The 20,901-nt window shown below is 49.1% G+C and overlaps 1 protein-coding gene across 3 annotated transcripts; it reads right to left on the reverse strand.

Annotated features, from left to right (window-relative positions):
* Positions 1-967: 967 nt before the first annotated feature.
* HNRNPL (heterogeneous nuclear ribonucleoprotein L) lies at positions 968-14,164 on the reverse strand. 3 transcript variants are annotated; one of them, XM_036231621.1, is made up of 13 exons: positions 14,121-14,164; positions 9,619-9,737; positions 9,215-9,452; positions 9,007-9,092; positions 8,076-8,172; positions 7,921-7,993; positions 4,582-4,653; positions 4,190-4,470; positions 3,300-3,421; positions 2,818-3,019; positions 2,115-2,172; positions 1,918-2,013; positions 978-1,357 (listed from the first exon to the last, which is right to left on the reverse strand). In XM_036231621.1, exons 3-13 carry the CDS (start codon positions 9,437-9,439, stop codon positions 1,299-1,301), a joined length of 1,371 nt encoding a protein of 456 aa, XP_036087514.1. In that variant the 5' UTR covers positions 9,440-9,452; positions 9,619-9,737; positions 14,121-14,164; the 3' UTR covers positions 978-1,298. The 3 variants fall into 3 exon arrangements, with proteins under 3 accessions (XP_036087513.1, XP_036087514.1, XP_016020749.2); XM_016165263.2 differs by lacking the exon at positions 14,121-14,164 and adding an exon at positions 11,662-11,925; XM_036231620.1 differs by lacking the exon at positions 14,121-14,164 and adding an exon at positions 11,662-11,925 and having other exon boundaries at positions 968-1,357; positions 4,190-4,653.
* Between the last annotated feature and the right edge of the window lie 6,737 nt (positions 14,165-20,901).

Consider the following 20,901-nt stretch of genomic DNA (forward strand, 5'->3'; position numbering starts at 1 on the left):
TGATAAATGCCATGTGACTTCAAGTAGATATTAACCTGAGTTTCAGAACTTCAGTTAACTTTCAAAGTGGGTTTCTTCAACTGCACACCCAAGAACAAAGCATAGTACTTCTGGCTTGCTCTTTACAGGCTCTTCTATGAGCCAAGGTCCTTAGAGCAGGTTGTCACCCCTAGACCCCTGTGCCCCACCTGTGGTACACACAAATCCCTGTCTACCACAGCTGGGGAGTATCTGTTATGTCACAATTGTACAGATCCTTCAACCTAGCAATTCCACATGTTATCTCAGGATCAACATCAAGGAAGCTAAGATATTTGTATATATAGCATTAGTGGGACTATCTATAGCAGCAAAAACTGGAAATTACCTTTGGAATCAGATTCTAACATAACCACCAAGATACATACCCTGCAGGAGTAAAGAGAAGAGGCCGCTCTGTATGTGGTGTGACAAAATGCTATGTTCAAGGCATTTTGTTAGACAAAAACACGTCCAGGTAGAATTCTAGGCCATGCTCCTCCCACCACCCAAACCATTTTGCACTTTTTTCCTGCAGTTTAACTGGTCATTACCCAATGTCAGACATTGGGGGGCAGGGGATGGTAATAATCAAAAGTTAATGGGACCAGGGAGAATTTCACATTGATCTTTCAGGGATTTTCCAACCTCGTACAAAAGCAGGTGCTTACACTTCTCAGGATTAGGCTATTTTTTCAATCTCTCTTGGTTTTCCATTTTTTCAACACTTTCTGAGTGACTCTCCAGACTTAACTTGGGCACGCCCCATGAAAAATGCCACGTCTCCCAGCTTTTCCCCGAGACTCCTTAGGACCTAGCATCATTCCAGGCCTGCAGCCCTGACTCACCCACCCTGTTACTTGCAGCAGGGCTGGGCCTGCAGCTCTGTCCTGTCCTGCCTGCTCCTCTACAGCAGATCGAGTGGGAGGGAAACAGACACACCCTGGAATCCCAGAAAGTGCTGTTTATTTTCCAAACAATTTTATTGAAATGTGCCAAGAGTACATGGGCAGCACAAATGTATGAACAGGAAAAAAAAAATCACATGTACAATAATTTTTAAAAAGTGAAGGTTAATCTTGGGAGATACCAATTCCCTTCCCCTCCCCCTCCAGACTTCCAGCATTTCCATTATGGTTAAGCCTCTACTAAACTAGCATTAAAAAAAAAAAAAAAAAAAAAAAAAATACAGGAACTTTTGCAAAAAACAAAACAAAACAAAAAACAGCATAAAGGAAAAGAAATGTTTTCCTGCTCAGATGGGACTCTTCCTCGGCTTCTTATGAGGCGTGCTGAGCGGTGGAGAAACACAACTTCAGGGTGTAAGGGTATGGACCGTCTGCAAAGGAGAGGAAGAGGAAAGAGGTCTGGCTGGGCCCCTCTCAGGAGGCTTCCCCCACCCAGCTCCCATCATTTGCACCCATCTTTGGTCACTGCCCAATGTGAAACTTAAAAACAAGCCAAATACACAGGGCATTTCTCCTCTTCCTCCACTCCCATGAAGAATCCCATTCCTAGCTCTGTGGCTGCATCAATAGGCCTACCCCAAGAACTGGATGGGCCAAGTTTACTTGCTGGCTAGTATGGCCCCTTTCCTGGTACTACCTAAGCCAGCCTCTGTGACTGACATGACACAGCTGGGTGTTACTGGCAGCTCCCTAGAGGACAAGTTTGAGCAACCCCCAAGCTGACAGAGTGGGTGGTGGCAAGCAGCCAGGATCGGCCTCCCATGGGGAACATGAGGCTGCTCCCCTAGAGACTAGGTCCCGCCTGTCCATGTCAGCAACAATGTGGAAATCTCGGGGCTCTACCTTGATGACAGTAAGGACAGCTCTGTCCTGGAGCCAGATAACCCAACAAGTCCCAAGGGGAAAGACTACAAGACACACAGATACTCACTTGGGTTTTTCATCTGGTAATGGTTCAGGAAGCCCAATGTCTCCAGGGCATCACTCTTGGATTCCCATTCCAGCAGCCCAGACGAGCTGCGTTCACCTGATCGAAAGGCAGAGTTTTCAGGCTAACCCAAGCAGGAACCAGGGAACAGCCTATTTACACCCAAGGAAGGGGAGAAGGGGGCAGGGCACATCACTCACTTTTGCCTGAGAATACTTTCACTGAAGATGGCCGCTTCACTCCCAGCTCATCGCAGATCTGCAAGACAGAGAACAGATACAGAAATACAAGGAGTGCCACATGGCAGAACACGCCCTGCATGACTGAGTGCTCCAGTTTTTCTGGAAAGGAGTTTCTAAGCTTTTATCACACACTCTAAGGTGTCCCCATGGCCCAAGAAAAGGTTAAGAAACACTGCTCTGAACTGTCATGTTGCCAAAAACATGGAAATTGCTTTTTTATACTTACCCATCTTCGGCTGCTATTTGGGTGTGTGTTGGCACTAGGTAAATGTTTGATGAACGAGGTCTGGGGCCAGAACAAGGTCCAAAGTCTTCACTCTGCCAGTCAGCCTTCCTGCCCTAGTTTCCTGGGACCTCACCACTCCCTTCAGATGCTATCCGGGCACCAAGAGCCTGCCTGACACTGGACTCTGATCGCCACTCTGTCACCGGACAGGGAGAATCTTTCCCAGAAGTACATCCAAACTAGCTTGCCAGAAATGTAAACAGCACACTCCACTGCTGCTAGTTCAGTGCCATTCTCTCAGCCTGTCTGCCCGGGTCCCTGTGTCCCCAGGATACAACCTAGGGCATGGCAGAACAAGAGCTTAATAGATACCTGTTGAAACACTAAAACGAATGGCCTACTCAGATGGTTGTGGTGAAGGACCCCAGCACTCACCTCAAAGAAGTTCTCTTCAGTCACCTCCAGAGGTGCGTTGAAGAAGTGCAGCACGTTGCTGGGGTGCTGGATACGATTCTTGGCGGCCTGCTCCGGAGTGGAGAACCGGTTGTTCCGGGACTCACTGAAGTCTTTGTAACTTGAGGACCCGTCTTCTAGCCCATATGACTGACCAGGCATGATGGCTGGTTGTTTGGAGACACTAAGAGGGATGAGGAGTCCTGTGTCAGATATAACGTCGCTTTCCCCCAAGCCCTCCACTGTGGCCTTGTTCCTGAGAGCAAACACTGTGTGCCTCAGGGGACACTGCGACCCAGCTGCCACTTTCTCCCCTGCTTCAGAGGGGCATATGGGAACACAGCCACCCACACCCTCTTGCCCAAATAAGCACTTCTGCTGGCCCTGTCCAGAGTGGGCCTCAATCTTTCCCATCTCTCCTCAGACACTTGCCAAAATGACAGCCCAGGAGTCTGGGTACCTACCAGACTTTCAGCTTCTGCCCGAACATGAAGTTGTTGTTGAGGTGGGTAATGGCTCGGTCCACAGCATAGCCATCGGCCATCTCCACCATGGCGGCCCCTGGCTTGCTTTTCATGAATTTCACCTTGCAGAGAGCAGCCATGGTCAGTCAGCACCACTGCCCAGCTGCCAGGCACCCTTCCCCTGCCCCTTCCAAGTTATTAAGAACTGTTCTGGATTCGCACTTCCATATTGTCACTGGTGAATAGGGAATCAGAAGAGAAGCACGCCTGGCCCACAGCAAGGGCCCGGGCAGTGTTTTCCTAACCTGAGGACATGAGCCATACACAGGTCACTTGACATGACAGAAAACAGTGGGCATGATAAAAAACTGAAGCAGCTATTCTTATTTGTGCCTGTTAATAAACATTTATGTAGATACTGGATCCTGATCATTATTAATGGGCCAAGTGAGGAGCTGCAAACCCAAAGGCTTCAGATGGGTATGAAGAAAAAAGCCACCTCTTCTACGTGGTAAGTCACCAAGCAGCCTCAGTCAATTGTTCCACAGGCAAAGCAGGGGGCCCAGTGTTGCCAGATAATCTGAAGTTTTTTTGGAAGAAATCCTCATACACTCATTTTCAACTATAACGGGTGCATCATAAATTATAATGTTGATGTAATATTATTACTTTTCTGTGATAAATGTTTTTTTTAATATCAGAAATTCAAAAGTAAACAACGAAACACCTCCATACAATAAGGACCAAAGTATCTGCCTGCAGCAGGTCACCTGATTAGGTGAATTTCTCTCCCTGGACTGGCTAGCTCCCAGCCAGGCCGCCTCTGGCTGGGGGCCTCCCAGGAGCCTGCCGAGTCTACAAGGAAAGCCATGGACCTAGCAGAAACTTACCTTCTCCACATTGCCATATAAGCAGAAGACATTGAAGACTCGGTCACAGTTCATCTTAGATTGATCCAAGCCATAGACCATGAGCACAGGGCTGTCAGCGTGGGGGCCATACTCGGGTGGTGGGGGAGGGGGTGGGGGGTGCCCATACTGGGGGCCGTAGCGACTTGGGCCCCGGCGGTGACCCCCCACTGGTGGGCCCATCCTTCTCCCTTCGTAGTGAGGTGGGGGGGGGCCATAGCCCTCATCATGGTAATGGCTGTGGTACCCACCATGGGGCCCTCCTGGGGGATGGGAAGGAAAGAGAGGGAGGACGGGTGAGAATTTGCGTGGCGGGCGACGGGCAGAGGCACATGAGCCACGGGAGTCCACGGAGGGGAACCCCCTGCCCTCACCATATTCTGCGGGGTGATCTCCCAGGAGAGGGGGCTGCCTCTGGCGTTTGTTAGGGTTGCTGCCAGGGTCACCTGTGGACAGAGAGAAGAATTAGAGCCCAACCTGGAAAACGAGGTGGCTCTTCCCCTCCTGACTAGAGGCTAACTTCCAAGTCCCTGAGCTCCTGAGAACCTGGGTGTAGAGCCTCCCCGCTCAAGGTTGCTGGACCTCCCTCCTGTGGCCTGACCCAGGCTGGGCACGAAGCCCATGGCTGGAGTCTACTCTGCCTTCCCTGCCCGTACCGACCAGGATACCTTCCGTCCTCTGGGAAGGGTGAGGCCAGGCTGTGTGCTCTCACCTGCCTTGGCGAGGAGCCCAGCTCGTGGGCCCTCAGGAGAACCTCCAGCTGCTACGGAAGCTGATAGGTTACAAGCCAAGAACTTTCTAAAATAACTCCCAATGAAGGGAGAGGGAGTGAAGAGCAGGAAGATAACCCAGGAAGGTCAGAAAGATGACACCATCTGGCCTCCAAAGTCTCATGGCTCTATAAGCTCTAGACCCCACTTTCTAGGACCCTTCTTTCTGAACCCCCGGCCCAGTCACCCTCCCACCCATCATGTCCAACCCGAGGTGGAACCGGAGAAAAGGACAAGCAGGGCGAAGTCAGAATCAGTCCATTTGAGCAGTCATGTACAAGGCATCAACATTCTCAGACCCAGACAAAGGCGCAGATCCACCCTCCGCCCCCAGCTGCGGTCCATGATTGCTACCACGAACTCAGCACTTGAGTGACAGACACTGTGCTAAGTGCTTTACAGAGATCGCCGCTTCTTAAATTCCTCACAACAACCCTATGAGGTAGGTACTAGTTTAGTCCCATTTTACAGATAATAAAAACTGAGCAGTTAACTTTTAACTGAGCAGTTTAAGACGTTTTGGCCCAAGATCACAAAGCAAGTTAGTGGCTGAGCTGAGATTTGAACCCAGGTCTGGCTGACTCCAAAAGCCAGGGCTCGAGACCACTGCCCTTTCCTACCCGGCCTGCATTGTTTTCAACAATCAGTCATTACAAAGATGGAAAAGGGCTACTTACAGCAGAAGTACAGAGTACAATGTCCATTTGTCACAAAAAACAAATCTGTATTTTCTCTTACCATTGGACGCTTCAACAGTGAGTTAGCACAGTTCTGAAAGATGGCGTCCCATCAAACATACACTGCGACCCTGCATCACATGGTTTTACAGTCATAAATACAAGTTACGGTACACATCCGCTACAATTTTTTTAACAGTCAATGTTTTTGATTAAATCAAAAAATGGCTCACAGATGTTCTGTCCTCAGAAGATATCAGAAAAGTGGAAAATAAAGGTGTATGAAGTGGGTAGTGTCCCTCCGTGTTGTCACCTCCTCACATTGTGTGCTGCAGTGCGGTGCTTCTGGCTGTGTAGCGCTCCATGTGCGTGTCTCCTGGTTATGAAGTGTGCCAGTGGCCCCACTACGCCCGAGCTTTTGGCCTTGGGAGCGCGCCCGGTTACCCGCCAGCAGGTAACTGTGTACCTCTGAGCTGTTTGGCTGTCTGGTTTTAGGTCTGTTTTGGTTTTTTGATTTTTTTTTTTGGTTTCTGATCTCCAGTTGGTGCAGATTATGTTGGCAGCCGTTGACTGCAGAAAAAATAAAAATATCAAAACAGAAAAAAAAAAGAAGGCCCTCCCCAAACCAAAGGACTTAAAAAACGAAACAAAACCCATATGGCGAGGAATGGAGAGAGGATCCTATTGTCTTGGAGGCCCATGGAATCTACTTCAGTCTGTGAAACGTTCTCCGAAAAGAGCGCCGCTGGCTGGCTGAGAGCTCTGTTCTCTGTGTTTCCTACTTCTGTGTACATTCTCGGGTTCAAGTTTGCTTGGATTTTGACCTTTTTTTTTTTTTAATGTTTAATAAAAAAGCAGTGTCTGCTGCCATGTTGCGTCTCTTTCTTTGTCTCTGTCTGCCTCTGTTTCTGTGCTTGTAGCTGTTCCTTGGAGCGCGGTGTTGTGTTCTTGATGTAGTGAGCTCAAGTCTGCAGCTGTTTCTGGGGACGTGCTTGAGGCTGCATGTTCTGTTCTCTCCAGGAAGAGCTAGTGGTTTCTACCCTGTGTGTTGGTGAGCAATGTGCAGAGGCAGAGCCACGGAAGTATGGTTCCCGAGGGGGTGGCTAAGCACCGCCCTCGCTCCAGGTTACCTCATCAGCTCTCGTTTTTGACCCCAGCCTTGAGGCGGCCAAAACTGAGAGGCATCGAAACCAATGCACAGCCAGCCCCTGCCACTAGCCCCTGCCGGTCTGCACATCTTCTATTTATGTTCCTTGGAGAAGAAATGGTTGGTTGCCATGTTTCTGTTAGCAGTCATGTAATGCCATTGCCCGCTCTGGTACATTCACTTGGTCACCAATTTGCCTCTGACCTCTGGAGGGAGCGGCCAGGCCCACAATGCGCATTGTGAGGGTCCTGGGGAGAGTCTAGCCCACCCCACCCACTGCTTCCCAGCTGCAAGGGCGAGCAAGACAGATTTGGCTAGAAATGGGGGCCTCTGGCCTCCCAGGGCCTGAGAGGTGTCAGCAACCAGCCCCGTCCCTCAGCCCCGCGGCCTAGTCCGATGTATCAGACCAAGACAGACACAGAGATGGACGGTCTTGCGGAAGATGTGCTGCAGTTTTTCAAAGGCAAGCCTCCACCTCTCCCTCCCATCCATGGCAAACCATTCTTGACAGATTCTAGGAAGGGTTATCCATTTGGGCTCCCCCACAGAAAAGATGAGGCCCCTCTACAAGTGAGGTGAGGCATGTCCACCCTGCTCCAATCCAGGGTTCCACCTCCACTTACTCAAAGGCTCTGCTGCAAGGACCCAGGAGCCCTCATCACCGTCCCGCAATCAGCCCCGACCCCATACCGCAAGCAGATCCCTGCAATAGTGGTGAGCAAGGGGACCACTCCTGGCCCAGTGAGCATGGAGTCAGTGACCCTAAGTACGTTCTTGGAAGGGAAGCAGCAGAATCCATCTGGGAGCTGCTACTGATTTCCTAGTCATCGCTATGCCCGGTGTTCAGCGAGGCCCTGCTCCCTACCCCACCCAAGCCTCTACCTTAAGTCTGCATCCTCAGCTGCATCGAAGGGCCCGAAGCAGCAACTAGGACCTACAGAGAGGCCCCTCACTCACCCTCTTCCACTGAAATGTCTTTTTAAAAAACCATCTCAAGGTCCTCCCATGGTCACAAGGAACCCAATGGCATTACATAACCCTGAACCCAGGTCTACGGAGTGCGCTACCCGAGTGACAGCAAGGCGGGTGTGTGTAGAACAAAGTGGTCGTCGGGATTACCTTGTCCACTGAGGTTGGGGTTTGTGTAGTCCCAAGTATCCTGATCGTTCTTGAACACGTTCAAGCGTGTAGGCTGCAGGGATAAGACAAAGCTTAACATCAGCCAGGCCTAGCTCACCTGGAATCTGACAAGGTGTCGCCACTTCCAGACTTACCTTCGCATACTCAATCTTTAGAGTGCAACAGCCCGAATAGATATCAGCCCCATTGAGAGAGGCCTTGGCCCGCTGGGCACTCTGCACAGAGTCAAATGTGACTAAAATTAAGGAAAGTCTCATCACAGCTCTTTAAAAAGGCCTTCGAGCTGTCGCAGAAAAGAATGAAGACAAGGTAGCACCCTAAGACTACGTTATACATGGGTTCTAGGGTCAAGTTCACTACCACAACCACCAGCCACTTGCAGGAAGACGGGCATGAGTGCCACCCTGAGTTATCATTCCTTTGTGATCTGCATTCCCACTCACCAGCCCAGAGGGGGCAGCAACCTCCTCTGCCACCACCCCAGACCAAGCCACCTTCTTTAGCCCAATCTTCCCCTGGCTTTAACTTAGGCGTGAACAATCTCTGAAATGTCAACCAGATTAGGTTCCTGTCCTCAAAGTCCATCTGTGGCTTCCCACTGCCTGTGACTCAAGCTGTCTGGGATACCCAACTAACTTCTTTGTGTCCACAGCGAAACTCTCCCCCGTGTCTGCTACTCTTCAGTCATCAGGTCATCTGCTTTCTTCAACACTAAGCTTCTGCCCACCTGAGGATCTTTGTAGAAGCTATTCTGCCTTGAATGCTAGCTCCTACCTCCTCATGGAAATAGGGTATCATCTCCTCAGAGAGCTTCCCAGATCCCCTTGTAAACCCCTTTCCCCTTGTGTATCATAGCATCCTGTTCTTTCCCTTCATAGCACTTTACATCCTGCACTTCTATATTATTTGTCAGATTACTGGTCTATTGACAGCCTCTCCCATCACACTGTGAAGGCATCTGACACATGGCAAGACATTCAGCATACACACTGGTTGAAAGGGTAGCACCCTGCCCAGCCTTGAGAGCCTCGCCGCAAGGAACCCCCATTTCCTAGCAAAGGATATTCCACCATGGCCTGGACTCCATTCTTCCGGAAAATGACAATTCTCTGGACAGGGCCACAAGGGTTACAGATAGTGTAAAGAACATCCTATAAAAGCAAAAACAGGCAAAATGAGGAGGGACTGGCAGGTCAATCTGGCTCGGGGGAGGGGACAAAGAGAAAGGGAAACCTCATTATAGGAGCTTAAGGGCACGCCCGCCGGCACACACCGTGGTAATGGAATAGATGGGGTTCAGGATAGTAAAGAGAAGCACGCTGTTGACGCTCCGGGAGTCATCTGAGTCCCCAGGGCGGGAGATCTTCTGGCTGGTAGAGTAATTGACAAAAGCTGGATGGCCAGCAATATAGATCTGGTTGTCAGCAGCGTAGTTCACGGCGTTGCAAGCTCCCAACACATCTTCAAACTCTACCAATGCTTGTCTCTTTTTAGGCATTACCACCACATAGCTGGCAGAGAGAACATAGGTTTCAATTCTCTCAGAGGAACTGGAGGACCTAGCCAAAGAACCCTGGCCCAACCGGCCAACCCACTTCCAACCAAAAGCCAATAATACACAGGAAGCCGAATGCTGAATTCTCTGCCAACTCAATCTTTGGCTTCTGAGTAAAGTACCTGATGGGCCCAAACTCTTGCAAGGCCTCCACGAGGTCAGCTTCCACCACGCCGTCAATCAGGCCCCTGATGTGGACAACTGGGGAGGCGGGGGTTTTGTGCGGATCATCGTAGTTCTCCTGAAAAAGGTAGCAAAAACTAGATTTTATTTCATGCAAGACAAGATGGTGGCCCACTGGCCGGTATATTCTTAGAGACCCATTCAGATAACAGTTGAGTGTCATTCAGGAAGGACACACATATCAGACAAGAGTAATTCAAGCTATTAACCCCAAGAAGATTCTGGGCCTTGAGTGGGTGGCCACTTGTCTAATGCCTCTTGCTGCAGCTTCTGAGGAAGGCAGAAAGGAAGATACCGGCAAGTCTCATATCTTACCTTCCTCCCCAAACCTATCTCTTCCCACTGGTCAAAAAAATGTGGGAGAAGAGTGGCTTAGAAATGGATACCACTGGCAGAAAGGGCTCACACAATTCTCTCCAGCAATCTGAATGAGGCCATCTTTTTGTATCCATCCCAGCTTCTTTGCCCTTCCCCTAGTAGAGCAAGCTACCATCACCACCCAGCTAAGCATTACTTCTCTCCACCACTCATCCTCAGGTCAGTCAAGGTAAAAGAGCATGTGCCTCAGAAGCTGTGGCAGCCAAGCCAGTCTCCACCACTTCCAGTCTTTAATCACCTTCCCACAAAAATCTGTGTTGGAAAACACTACCTAGGCAAAACCAAGGAAAAAGAGTAAGGAAGGTCTTATAGAAAGAAGAAAAATTCCAACCAACAGTACTAAAACCAAAACAGCTCCTTTCCCAGGGGAATAGCCTTCCACCCAGAGAGAAGTCTTTGGGAATCAGAAAGAAAACTTTCTCCACCTTTCCTGAGCTCTGGGCCCAGCCTCCTGTCTGAGAACCAGGCAGAAGCCCTTTGGATAGAGGGAAAATTGGATTATTTTTCTAGAACGAGCTACACAAACCACAGAAGGCACAAACACCTGATGATTACTACTAGCTCTGCTTTTGGGGTTCCACAGTCTCTGAGTTCTAATCCCATCCCCTCCCCTCACTAGCTAAATGACCTGAACAATTTACCTCATCTCTGTAAGCCGGGAATAATACCATCCTATCTCACAGAGAAGCGTTGAAAATGCGATTAAGATGCCTTTAAAACGTATAGAACAGGCCTGACACAGACTACAATGTTAACAAATCATAGTACAGATAGTGGCTACTCTGGAAAACCCTGCAAATGGCTGACCCGGAGATGACTTCATGAACTTGGAGGAAGGAGAGAATGGGCTTCAAGCCAAAAGGAACCAGTGGTCGTTTTGGATAAGACTGGAAAACAGAATCTCTTCCAAAATGCCCACCCTCAAGGTCCATTTTGGTTCATCAAACTCCCCGCACCCGGTTAACCCCCAGAAACTGTAAGCAAAACTTGTGATGGCTCCAAAGCTTGGCTCAACTCCCAAATAGCTAAAAAGTCTTTTCATAAGCCGTTCTTCCGGTTTTCAATGCCCACAAAAATAGAAAACATACTCTCTTCTGGGAAAATATCCTCAAACACATCGATTTGCTTCGAGAGAAGCCATGATGCTAAAAAAATTAAGTGATCGGACATAATTCCCCACTCAGGCGCAGAAAGGGCCACCGCTCACCCGTTCCCGCTCACGCGGTGTCCCCCCCCCCCAACCGCCCACGAGGCCCAGGCGGGAGAATTGCGCCTGCGCAAGGGACGAGAAGAAAATGAGTTAAAAAAAAAAAAAAACCGGCCCGGCCGCGTGCCCGGCCCACCCCAGCCCGCAGCGCCTGCGCACTGCGCCAACCGCAGCGCGAGCTTTCTCTGCCCCCACACCCCGCTCTGAATAGCACACACACGCAAGCGCCTGTCCTCGTGCAAACCCCGTTTGCCCAACGCCTGCCCCTCCCCCCTCCCATCAACGGCGCGAGGGTATGGGCGCGTGCGCAAAGGCTCCCCCCCCCCAGAAATGCCCTCAAGATAAGAAATTTTCCCTCCCTTCCCGGTCGTCCCCGGGCCTAGGGCCTTGGCCTCACCCCGCCGCCGCCGCCCGCAGCCCCGGCTCCTCCACCACCGCCGCCACCGCCTCCGTGCTGGTCGCCAGCGTTGTCAGTCTTGAGCCGCTTAGGGGCCCGGCCGCCCTCACTGCCGCCGCCGTAGTAGCGGCCACCGCCGCCTCCGCCGCCCGCCGCCGCCATCTTCACCATCGCTCCCGACCGCCTCCGCTGCTCCTCCGGCTGCTGCCTCTGCTCGAGCCGCCGACGCCGCTTCTCCGCCCGGGGCAGCAGCCTCCGCGACATGGCGGCGCAGAACCCGCCTCCCCCCGCCTCTCATTGGGGGAGGGACACGCCCGTCACCCGCCGCCCCCACCCGATAGGGGGAGCCACTGGTCCCGCCGCGGGGGGAGGGGAAGCCTCTCCACGCCTTGCGCGCCTATTGGATAAAGCACACTTCGTTCTGCAGGAGGGCCCGCCCTCGTTTGTCTGGGATACTCTTCATAGGCGAGTGCTTTCTGCCAGTCATTATACCGACTTCACTGCCTTAAAATAAACTCCAATTTGATTGGTTGGATTTCTGGCACGGCGCTCCCCACATTCCTGAAAAGCCCCGCCTCCTTCCCAGTGTCATTGGTTTTCCTGCTAGTCCATTAAACCGAAAGCCCTCAGTCTTCCAGTCACAACGACTACCTTCCCGCGCCACTCCGCAAGAAGAAAGCCCCTCCCTTTTGCCTCTCGCCAGCGGTTCCTGCAGATACCCATCTTCTGCGTCTTCCTCACCAGATGGTAGGACCACTGGTGGTCTCTGATTGGGTGAAAGAGGGGAGTAGTTTGGCACAGTCTAGTAGGATCGAGACGAGAACGCATGCGCAAATATGCTTTCGGGCGCCTCGGGAGGCGTGGCGACCCCCTAAAGGAGAGAAGACCTGGAGTACCCCGAGTATTTATTGATTGTGTGCAGCGCTGCTAGGCTAGACAAGTATTTATTGAGTGATTGCTGTATGCAGCGCGGGAAGGCTAGACAAAGAGGCAACTACCAGTACGGCTCTGTCCCCGTCACTATACCCTATTTCTCTTCACCTCTTTCACAATGCTGGAAGAATTTTTTTAACCCAAATTTGACCCTTTCCGTTAGTATAAAACCATTTGCTGCAGCCGATGTCTTCAGATCCCGTCCAGTTCGCCCGTGTCATTTCACCACTCCACCTCTAAATTCAGCCGCAAAAACTCAGTTTGCTCGAGAGGAAGCATCTTTCGCGCACCTTTGACCTTTGCCCTACGCAGTCCTTTCCATCTTGAACAACTACCGCTACTACCGCTCTACTACTCCTCCTTGCTGGAGCTAAGAAATAATTCCTCCAGTCCGCGCGGTCTCAGTTCACTCTGAAAAACCTTCCTTGTCCCTACCAGTCCGGACCCTCGGGGCTGCCCCCGTGATAACCCCTGATCACTCCGGCCAATGGTTTTCAGCCCTTAGTTTTCTAGGTCCTCACAGTCCGGTGACAGTCTGTTCCCTTAACATGGAAGCCCCGTATAGGCCAGGGAGCTGTGGTCCCTGCCTCGGCCTTAGTGGGGCTGGCTCGCCTACACAGCACCCGGTCCAGCACCCGGCACGGTGCAAAAGGTCTGCAAACAGAAGTCGTTATGGAGTTCTAAAAGTCTGGCGAGCCTTCTGTCCTCCAGGACGTTAGGCCACCCCGCAGAGAATGCTTTCCCTGAGACTGGGGTCAAACTACGCCCGAAAGCTGGAACCCGGGTGCTGACCCAGGAACCTACTCTTAAAACTCTAACGTTAGGGGGCTGCCCGCTAGGGGAGCAACGGCACTTAGAAAAAGAGGATAGAGTTATGGGAAATGCAGGGGATACCCCCAAAGATGTTCCAGAACCTTTCCACCCGAGTGAAAGGGGGTTCCCGAAATAGGGGTCCTCGTGGAAACTAAATTTGAAATCGGATCAGTAGCACTAAGAACGTGGGACAGACCCGCTGGGGCCTCGGGTTTGGGGAGATAAGAAATTTGGGCGTGGGATGATGGGCATCTTAAAACCAGCACCCAACCACACTGGGGCCGTCCTAAACGGCTGGCAGAACCGAGATGGGGGGCGGTGCCGCGCCTTCAACACGTGATCCAGGCGTCAGGATCCAGGCGGGGCTGTTCCCACTGCAGGGCGGGGTCGGGAGGTCTGGACGTCAGAGAAATGCGGTGGGGGAGGGGGAGAAGGGGCCCCTCCCCTCCCCGCCCCCGCGCCCGGCCTGGACGCCCCTCGCGCCGGCGCGCGCGGACGGGACGTGGAGCAACCGTCCCGACGCCGTAGTTTCTGGCCGCTCGCTTGCCCGCGCGCGCCCGCGGAGAGCGATCCCGCGGCCGTGGTGTCTGCACCCCCGCGTTCCGGGCCTCGGCCCCTCCCCCCTGCCCTCGGGCGGCGGCTGCGGGCGACGGGTGGCGCCCCCCAACCGATCCCCCCGCACCCCTCCCCAAACCGTCGCCCCCATCCCCTACCAGCTCGGCGGCGAGCCTGGCCGGCCGTCCGGAATCGAAAAGAGAGCCGACACTGGGAAGTTTTGGGAGAGGGAGGGACGGACCTTAAAGGGACCACGACCTCTTTTCAGCCTGGAAAAAAAAATGTGGGGGGCTGGGGGGCAAACCGAGAATTGGTCCGCGGTTGAATGGAGGAAACAACGCAAAAGGAATGGGGAGACCAGAGCTGCTGTGTTCGAGTTCTTTGTCCATTTTCCCCAAACACTACCCCCCAACGTCTTAAACCCCCACGGCTCACAGAAAGTCAGGCAGTTGTTTGGGAATGATGCCTCATTCCTCCTAGTCAGCCAAGTGTTCTCTTGGTTGAGATAAATGTTGGCGTGCGCATTGTACAAATGGGGAAATGGGCTCAAGGAACACAAGTGACTAGCCCATGATCCCACATCTTGTAAGTGGCATAGCTGGATTTGTGTTCCTCCAAAGACAAACTGCACTGCAGTGCCTGTTAAGTTATGGGGGCTGCACTATGCAATGGAGGTTTAAGGGCGCAGGGCCTGGGGACAGGCTGCCGGGGGTTCAACTGTGGAGGCCATACTTACTAGTTCTGTGGCCTTGGGATAGTAGTTTATCATTTTGGGGCCTCTTGTTTCCTCATCCAAAAGCAGATGGTAATACCATCTGCCTCATAGAGCGATCTTGAGTGCTGCTTAGAAGTCTGGAGGCAGAGGGGACATCAGTGGCTTACCCCCATTTCACAGATAAGGTACAACTGAGGCCCAGGTAGGGGAAAGACCAGTTGAAAGGTACCACACCTGGACAGCCTCCGAAAGCAAGTCAGTCTCCTCTTAACACCCCAAAGCATAATTTAGGTCCATCTAAATCCATACACAACACTTCCCCACTTTCCTCAATGTGGCAAAAACACTGACTTTCCTTCTGTTAGTCACATACCCAAAGCTCATTCTGGACTTTGCACTGGGTATTCCCTCTGCCTAGAGTACTCTTCTCCCAGATCTTTGCTCTGCATCTGACAGACAGTGACTCAAATATCACCTGACCACTCCAGCCTAGTTGGCCCCCATACATAGTTATAATCTTGGCTCCCCGTTTATCTCCCTCTTTGCTCTTACTGCCACTTGCAAATATCTGTTTAGTTTCTGTCTCCTCACTAGACTCTGGATTCTTTGGGGGCCAGAGGTGGATATGTTTTCATCCTTCTGAGGACCTCTGGGGTCATTCCTTCAACATGTTTATAGAGCCAGTGTGAGTTGGGGTATGTGGGATGAAATGGTGACCAAAATATGGAAGAAAAAAAAAAACATCCATCTGAGGGTTACATTCTAGAGAAAGAGATGGACAATATATAAGTAAAATGTATCTGATGGTGAAGACTGGAAAATCTAAAGCTCCACCTATCGCATGTCTGCTTCTGTGCAGTGGATGTAGATGGAGAAAAATATGCACATGTGTTAACTGGTCTCACCTTAAATTCATGCACACTGACTTCGAGTGGACCCACAATGCTGCCCAGCAAATTCACCTGTGTCCCTCATCTCTTGACTTTCCCAGATGACATATCAAACCTCCAGCAGCTCCTTCCTCATCCTCACTCTCAGCAGTGACCTTGTTTTCCGAGAACCAGAGCCATCTTCCTCCACATCTGCCTTCCTCCTGCATCTTCCCCACCCACTCCAACTTCCCAGCTGTGAGCCATGTTCCCATCTGCTGGGCTTCTTTTTTTCCCTATGCATATTCTCATTTTACTCTTACCCCATTCAAGAAATTGGTCTCCTGTGGGCTTAGGGTCTCAGGAGAGAATGTGATAGGCCGGAAAGCAGAAATAGGCCAGGTTTCTTTTTATTCTTTTAAAGTCTCTTTGGGGTTCCAAGAGGAAATAGCTATGTGGTCTATTGGGCCTCAGATTGAAAAATCAGACGCCTTCAGGGGCCAATGGGGAAAGCCAGTCAGTAGAGGAAAAATTCTCAATTGCATTACACAGTTGTGACATATTTCCAGCTTTACTGAGGTATAACTGACATACAAGAAACCACACATACTCAAAGTATAGAAGTTGATGAGTTTTGATTTATGAATAAACCTGTGAAACCACTACCGCAATCAAGATAATGACCATACGACAATGAACACATCCATCGTCCCCAAGTTTCCTTATGCCTCTTGATTACCACTCTATCTCTCACCCCTCCACACACACATTCCTAAAAACCACCGATCTGCTCTCTCTCACTATCGGATAGTTTGCATTTTCTAGAATATAATTATATAGTATATACTCTTAAGTCTGGCTTTTTCCATTTAGCATAATTATTTTGAGATTTATACATGTTGAACATGAACTCATTCTTTTTATTTCTGAGTACCATTCCATTACATGGAATCATTTGTTTAAGTCATCACGATTTGTTCATCGAGTCACCCATTGATGGACATTTGGGTTGTTTCCAGTTTTGGGCAATTACAAATAAAGGCAATACGAACAATGGTGTACCAGTCTTTGTTTGGACATTTCATTTCTCCAGCATGTAGACCTAGGAGTGGGATGCATGATCACATGTGCGATATTTATTTAACATTTTAAGAAACTGCCAGGCTATTTTCCAAAGTGGTTGAATCATGGCGTCATTTAATAATAATAATTATTATTATTAATAAACTGGTTGCAAATTCAGTCCTTATTTTAATTAATTTATTCCTTCAACAAATATTTGCTGGGAACTACTCTGTGCCAGGCCCTGATCTAGGCACTGGTAATTCGCCGGTGAACAAGGCACACAAAATTCTCACCCTCGGGAGCTGAGGTTTCTCTTAGATCCTCAGGTGATATGGTTTAGAGGTTGGGAGCATACCTATGCTCGGAGATGGATAACCTGGCTCTGCCATCTCCTAGCTGTGTGATGCTGAGCAAGTCCTCTTATCTCTGAGTCTTACTCTGTAAAAAGTCAATACTGATAATGCAATCTTTACCTCCTGAGGTTGTGGCATTGTTGGTTGGCAAACAGGCCCCTATACACAGAGGGCGAAGAGAGACTAAGGAAAGAGGCAGACCACTCCAGATTGGTAGGTGGTAGGTTTAATATGTTAGGGAACTTTTGACACTTGTCTTAGGCATCCCGAAGACGGATAGATCTCTGCACCCCCACTAGAATCTTAAAAGTTTATGTAGCGGCCTTAACCGGGCTCAGTCACATATAGCATCCAGATGGTTTCGACAACACCTTTCTCTCTCAAGGCTATGTCCTTGGAACAGCTAGCTCCCACTGTGGGATGGGTGGGCAAAAGTACATTCTGAAGATGTGGAGGGGAGTGGTGGTAGGGGTGAGGAGCCTCTGATTGCCCCAGGTCCAGCTCTGGGGGCAACTGGAGGTCACATCCTCTCAAAGACCTCCAACAAACTGTAGGCCACCGAGCATTAGCCAGTATGCATGCTGGGAGTAGCCAGAGAAAAGAGGAAACCTACAGTGTTCCTCAATGAGTGTGAAGTGATAGCTCATTGTATTTGGATCTGCATTTCCCTAATGATTAGTGACGTTTAGCATCTTTTCATGTGCCTATTAGCCATTCCTTTATCTTCTTTGGAGAGATATCTATTTAAGTCCTTTGCCCATTTTTAAATGGGTTGTTTGTTTTTTTTCCGATGCTGAGGTTTAGGAATTCTACTGTGTGTCCTGGATCTTAACCCCTATGATTTGCAAATATTTTTACTCATTCTGTGGGTTGCTTTTTCACTGTTAACTGTTTCTCCTTTGATGCACGATAGTTTTTTATTTTGATGTAATCCCATTTAGTTTTTTCTTTTATGGTCTGTTCTTTGGTGTCTTATCAAGAAATCATTGCCAAAATCAACATCATGAAGCTTTTCCTTTTTTCTTCTAAGAGTTTTATAATTTTAGTTATTATATTTAGGGTTTCGATCCATTTTGGGTTAATTTTTGTTCATGGTGTTAGGTAAGGGTCCAGCTTCATTCTTCTGCATGTGGTTATCTCTGTCCAGTTCTCCCTACACCATTTGTAGAAAAAAAGCTGTCGTTTTCCTACTGAATGATCTGCGTGCCCTTGTTGAAAATCATTTGACTATATATGTAAGGGTTTATTTCCAGAATTTTCATGTTTAACAAGTTGCTGCTGAGAAAATATATATATAGTATCATATTAAAAATAAAACAGAAAGAGAGGTTGTACTTTTCAAGAAGTCATAGAGAGGGTGACACTTAAGCAAAACCCTGCAAAAGGCAAGGGAATCAGACATGCATGGATCTCAAGAAGATGTTCTAGGCAGAGCAAAGCCAGGCAAAGGCCTGGCAATGGTGGGGAACAGTGAGGAGGCCCCTGAGGCTGGAGTAGGTGAGTGACGGGGCCAGTGGGAGGAGATGAGAGTCCAGTAGGTCATATGGGGCCTTGTGGGCCTCAAGCGCCCTGGGAAGGACTCAGGCTTTTACCTAGAGCGAGATGGGGCCATGTGACCTGTGGCTTAGGAAAATATGGAACTTGGAGATGAGAAGAGGCCTCAAGGTCATCAGGCTGTGTTGGCTCCAGGTGACTGTGGTAAATAGGCCTGAAGACAAACCAGGGGGTGATGGTGTTTAAAAGGATTAAATTTGCTGCCCATGTTAAAATTTCCTCCCAACAAAGTGAAACGAGATCTCAACTTAGATATCAAAAAATAAAAAACAAAACTGCATTTCCTTCAAATCTAAGTTTTGGCCTGAGAGGTGGACCTATGATCTATTTTGTAAATTTTTTTTGGCTGCCATGCGGGTGGGATTGGAGGGGATTCCCAGGACTGGGAGGCAGGGAGCAGAGGGATGGGGGTAGGCTGGGTCCGAATCAGGTTGAGGCCGTGGCAGGGGAGAATGGGGGAGGGGGGAGAGATAGGTGTCTAGGATGAGGCCCAAGGATCTGACCTAGAGACTGGGCGACTGTGAGGGCCCCCTGAGATGGGGACTAGAAGGAAGAATACATTTCTGGGAGGTGCCGTGGCCAGTTTGGGGCAGCATGAGAGTGAGAGCCCATGAAGAGGCATCTAGCATGAAGCTCTGAGCTCCAGAATGAAAAAGAGGCTGAATGTGACCCCAAAGTCCTAATGCCCGATACCCCAAACATCTGTCATTTGAGTTTCACTTTCCCATGTTTGCCACATGTCCACACATCACCTGTACTCTTAGCTACTTGATAATTTCCTTTAAACCAACTCACTTTTTAAAAATTCAACACACTTATTTAAACAAGAAGTGTCATTTCACTCTAGGAAGTGGAAAGCCAGTGTCAACTGCCATGCATAGAACATAATAGTATAACTAGATCCAATGATTCAGTAAGGATCAAGGAGAGGTGCCAAAAGCATTGGGTGAAAGATTGTTGGAGACATGTTACTTTCGGGGTCTCAAGGTACCACCCACAGATGGCATAATAATTCAAAGAGAGAAAGGCACCTTTATGGGGGAGAGATCTGGCAGTCACTTCCTGTTATGAGCTGAATTGTGTGTCCCCATCCCCCTAATTGGTATATTGAGGTCTTAACCCCCAGTGCCTCAGAATGTGACTGTATTTGGAATAGGGCTTTTAAAGAGGTAGATAAAACGAGGTCAGGTGGGTGGGTCCTAATGCGATATGACTGGTATCCTCATAGGAAGAGGACATATGACAAAGACATACTTACAGTGTCACCCATGGAATAGTCTTCCTGTAAGCACAGGACCAGGATCTAATGATGAGGAAACACCAGACAAACCTAGAAAGTGGGAATGTCCACAGAACTGGGTGGTGCTCTTCAAAAAGCCAATTCCAGGAAAGACAAAACAAAGAAGATAAGGAGGCTAGTCCAGACTGGTGGAGACTAAAGAGCTATGGCAACTAAATGCAGTATGTGATTCAGGATTCGATTTTAGACTGGAATAACACGCAACAGCTATTTTGGGGGAGATAATTTGGAGACATTAAACTTTGGACTGTATGTCAGAATGTGACTAAAACAGTGCTAAAAATACATACATACAACTTAAAACCATACAATTCCTAGAAGAAAATGGGGGAAAGACTTTTGACATTGAATATGGCAATGATTTCTAACATGGTAAGAAATCAGTGACAAAAGCAAAAATTGATACTTTGGACTATATTAAATTTAAAAACTTCTGTCCATCAAAGGAAACAATCAATAGAGTGAAAAGGCAACCTACAAAATAGGATGAAATATTTGCAAACCATATATCTGATAAGGGGTTAACATCTGGAATATAAAGAACTCCTACAACTCAACAACAAAAAAACCCAAAAAACCCATTTAAAAATGGGCAAAGGAGTCTACAGTCATGCTACCTTGAATAAGCCTAATACTGTCTGATCTCAGAAGCTAAGCAGGATCGGGCCTGGTTATACTTGGATGGGAGTCTACCTAAGACCAGGTACTATAGGCATAAAAAATAAAAAAAATAAGGGATTGTAAACTGTAAGGTCCTTGCAATCTGTGAGGTCAACCAAGGGTTGCCTCACCTAAAAATAATAAATACATAAAAATGGGCAAAAAACTTGATAGACGTTTCTCCAAAGAAGATATAGAAATGGCCAATAAGCATATGAAAAGATGCTCAACATCACTAATCATTAAAGTATTGGTGAGGATGTGGAAATATTGGAATGCTTGGGCACTGCCAGTGGGAATGTAAAAAGGTGCAGCCACTGTGGAAAATAGTTTAGAGGTTCCTCAAAAAATGGAACATAGAATTACTATATGATTGAGCAATTTCACTTCTGGGTATATATCCAAAAGAAATTAAAGCAGGGT

This window comes from Rousettus aegyptiacus, unplaced genomic scaffold (genome assembly GCF_014176215.1).
Source record: "Rousettus aegyptiacus isolate mRouAeg1 unplaced genomic scaffold, mRouAeg1.p scaffold_m13_p_14, whole genome shotgun sequence".
NCBI classification, from domain to species: domain Eukaryota; kingdom Metazoa; phylum Chordata; class Mammalia; order Chiroptera; family Pteropodidae; genus Rousettus; species Rousettus aegyptiacus.

Excerpts from the sequence above, each read along its gene's own strand:
- HNRNPL (XM_036231620.1), bottom strand. The coding sequence starts at position 11,925 with ATGTCGCGGAGGCTGCTGCCCCGGGCGGAGAAGCGGCGTCGGCGGCTC. Across the intron at positions 9,738-11,661 it reads CTGCGGGCGGCGGCGGCGGG|GAGAACTACGATGATCCGCA; the intron begins GTGAGGCCAAGG and ends TACCTTTTTCAG. Across the intron at positions 3,422-4,189 it reads TATATGGCAATGTGGAGAAG|GTGAAATTCATGAAAAGCAA; the intron begins GTAAGTTTCTGC and ends GCTCTCTGCAAG.